The sequence below is a fragment of the Loa loa genome (assembly GCF_000183805.2).
Source record: "Loa loa unplaced genomic scaffold supercont3.46, whole genome shotgun sequence".
NCBI classification, from domain to species: Eukaryota; Metazoa; Nematoda; class Chromadorea; order Rhabditida; family Onchocercidae; genus Loa; species Loa loa.
Window position 1 is genome coordinate 199,092 of NW_018108226.1, and position 3,942 is coordinate 203,033.

At 36.8% G+C, this 3,942-nt stretch overlaps 1 protein-coding gene across 1 annotated transcript; it reads right to left on the reverse strand.

Moving 5' to 3' along the window:
- Positions 1-83: 83 nt before the first annotated feature.
- Positions 84-3,239, reverse strand: LOAG_17166 (hypothetical protein). The gene is made up of 8 exons (XM_020449826.1): positions 3,121-3,239; positions 2,929-3,048; positions 2,556-2,616; positions 1,986-2,104; positions 1,319-1,549; positions 1,120-1,200; positions 833-889; positions 84-716 (listed from the first exon to the last, which is right to left on the reverse strand). Exons 1-8 carry the CDS (start codon positions 3,220-3,222, stop codon positions 603-605), a joined length of 885 nt encoding a protein of 294 aa, XP_020306597.1. The 5' UTR covers positions 3,223-3,239; the 3' UTR covers positions 84-602.
- Positions 3,240-3,942: the final 703 nt, after the last annotated feature.

Consider the following 3,942-nt stretch of genomic DNA (forward strand, 5'->3'; position numbering starts at 1 on the left):
TATATATATATATATATATATATATATATATATATATATATATATATATATATATAATGAAATCGTATTTGCTTTGCCTCTCCCTAACCACCTTTATTTATTATTGACAAGTAGAAAACTACGCTATACGAGAACGAATTAACTGATTTAATTGGCATCGTCATATAGATCATTTGATGCTAATAATTTCATTGCTCAGCTATATTAGATGATTGTAGGTTCCTCATAATTCTTGTTTAAAGCGCGATAATATAGAAACGAGACTGCGAAAATGCCGACATCGAGTCATTACAGCTAGCAAAGGTCAAATACTTGGGAGGAGGAATAGAAATAACATAGCAGGTTAAGTTAAAAAGAAAATGCAAACAGTAGTAGAAACTAAAGCCCCGTTTAAAATTTCTAACGTCCTCTTTGGAATTAAAGATATCTACAAATACGAATGAAATTAGAATTCACAAGAATTAACATCAGTCAGATAGCTTCCAAATATCAGTAAAATTCATTTCATGCTCAATAAAATTTTATATTTTTACTAATGAAATTGGGCTCAATTTGCGAAGTGGCGCTGCGGAGTAAATAAAAGCAACTTTTTGCATTTTCGATCACTGTTCCGCCGGGGGAGCTCGGAAATAGCCAAAATTCAAACGAAGTTGTTCTAAGAAAATGAAAGTAAGAATTGTTTGCGGCGCCAATCGAACCCACGCTGGCATGAAGCCCTGTAAAATAGTCTCGTATTGAATTACTCAGTCTTTACAAACTTCAAACCTAAAAACGAAGTAGTTACCTAAATGGCTGTCATCTGAAAAAACAGAAAAAGAAATTAACGATTCACCTTGAAAAAGCCAGCTGGACCAAGTTTCGCGGTATATACGAAGCAAGACAAGATACTCTGCAAATATCGACCCTCAATCTTCACTTTAAATTTGAAAGAATATTCCCCTTTTTAAGAAAATTCATTAAAGAACTGAGACGCGATTACTATTATTGTCAAGCTCGACAGGACTTAGGTGTCACGCATTACTGGTTTGAAACCATGAAGTAACGCATACATAAAAGTTAGATCTCTTCATCCACTCTATATTGGGACCCGCGCGGAGCATCAAATAGTAAAAAATTTACGGTGAACTGGCCCGGCTTTGCGTTCATCATACGTGTCTTCATAACATCCAATGGCTGAGTTAAAACCGTCGCAATCGATGCCTTAAAAATTTTTTGTTGGCTTTGTCGCGAACTGTGCTAAATCTAAATGGAATTACATATGAACGAAGAAAATGGTGATAAGCGGTTTAAAATTATCAGGAAAAGCATGGTATGGTACCGCAGCGAATGAAGACCCGAAGTGAGTTGTTGGAGTGTCGCTGAAGTAACCCGATGTAATGGCGATTTGTTTGATTTGGTCATAGAACGACAATTGACCAATGGTCATGAAAACAGCTCTGGATGTTGCCATTGCAGCTCCATTAAAAAGTTTAGTGACGCCTTCTTCACGCATTACTCGAAATAACCCATCGAATGCATGCTTGTAATTCCGCCGTTGTGCTGCTGGTAACTAGAAAGGAATGAAGTGAATAAACCTTGAAACAATGTCCGGCTAGCCAGTTAGTGCTATATCTTGATCTCGAAACTACAAAGGTTTTAGTATGCTGCATTCAGTATTAGACCAGGTTCCATTACGTTCAAATCTAACACTGTGCCCAAGTATTTTTAATGTTTCCATTTATAAAGTCATATGCATATTAGGATTGTATTTATAAGAGTTCATCAAGATATGGGAAAAAGGTTCAACATCGTAACGAGTTGAAAATGATTTACTGCAATGAATAAATGTTTCTTATTAAACATCAAAGTTTTGTACTTTTATTTCCGCCTACCTCCCAAGAAAGGAAAAATCTCGTGTTTGGGAATTCGAATAATATTTAGAATTTCTACCGGGATTAAAAGACCTTATAACATTCCAATTACCTAAAGAAAGGAACAGTATGCACCTTCATATCATTTTGCATGCGCACATTGACCATATCTCCAGGGGTACCAATGAAACCTCCACATGCTCCGCTTATCCCCGCCATTGCAGCTTTCTGATAGAAAGGAATGGAGGTTGAATCTATAATGCATGTGAATCATGCATATAAAACAAGGGCATTTATTGTATCCTACAATTTTTTTTCGATAATACACTTCAATTGAATAACTGGAAACAGTTAGCATGACTTCAATACCTAATAAAGTTGTAATTATCCACAGTTTCACATAGCATAATTTAGTCTGATTATTCGACTCACACTTTTTCACAACTCCGAAATCCTAAACTTTATTACCAAAAGCTGGTATTCGATAACGTTATAGGCTATCTGACGTTACTTAATACATATTTTTACGGGTCACGGAATAATCCGATCAGAATAATTTTTACATTTAAAAGAGCATGTCTCCCAGCAACAATACAACAGCATAAGGACCCGCTGCCAAACCATTCTGCTCAAATTTATCCCCTGAACAGTCTCATGTATTTCCACCTGTTACTAGAAATAGCTCTGTCGAACAAGACAACAAACCTCCCGGAAACTGGTTCTTCAGCTGCTCATACATACCAAAACGTGTCAAAGAATATGTCATCTGAAAAGCATTAAAATATGATAGCAATCTGTCCAGAGCACATATCTTGCTGTTGTAACTATTGAATGCATTTCAACTTTACCATTAAGGAATGATGAAACACCAAAATCTCTTACTCTAACGAGGCACACTGTCTTTTAAACAGTCTCTGGAAAATCCTTAATTGATGACCCATTTCCATGCAAATTCTTAAAAACCACACAATCTAGACAGTCATCGGTTACACGTACTATGTAACACATGATCACATGCATACAAGCAAAATTATCATAAATGGCTGATCCTTTAAAATAAATGAATGACGTTTCCTACCTGTCTTAACAGAGAAGCTGAAATGCCATTGTAGAGACCACGAATGCCATCACTTCGAATGATTTTCATCGTCATTTCAAAAATGCCAACCTGACCATGTTGTTGAGTTTGCAAATGTACCTAAAGAATGTCATAAATGAGTGAAATGAGCCTTCATAAATACAGTAATAAATACAGTAATGTTTAGCTAACCTTAAGTAAATCAAGTGGATGTGTACACATTGCTGCACCGGCAGATGCTGTACCACCAAAGTACCATCGACTGAGACGCTGCTCCTTGGAATGGATTGACATTATCTCTGGACCTGTAATATTCATCGAAAAAAAAAAATAAATGACCGTTCCTAAATGGAATAGTAAGCTGGACGAGCAGTGGTCACTTCAACCATATTTCCGATGAATTAATACCAGTGCGACTAATACCAAAACTCTCAGTGTGACTGACCAGCACTGACCTCCACTTCAATTATCCAAGTTAACACCTCTCTGATCTCAGAAGAGGGGGAGTAAGGAAAGAGGATGAATGCTTCACTCTTCATGTCTAATAGTTGCCTGTGTCTATCTGTCTCTATGTATGGCTGCACATGAGGGGGGAAGGATAGAGCACGGCGTTCACTCATTCGATTACCGCAACTTCTCCACCTTTCTGCTAATGACCTTTCTCAAAAACTTCTCATGTCTTCCTTTCCCTACTTTACCTCCTGATTGCACTCCTGCACCTGCACCTGCACATATTTAGCTATCTCTCACATCCACATATCTAGGAATTTTCTGAAGTACTTGTGCATGTGCACTACTTGTAAACTATTCGATTTAATTATTCAAATTTGATATTTTCAAGTCAGCTCTTCTGTTTTTGGAAGAGAGAAAGGAGAATGAGAGAGAGAGAGAGACGTTGACTTGACTGTTGCAATTTTAATGATTGATCATTAACATGTTCATTAATTAATCAACTGAGCGAAGTACTTTTCAGAGTTATTCTTAACATTATTGTTGTCTTCGATGCACTGATGG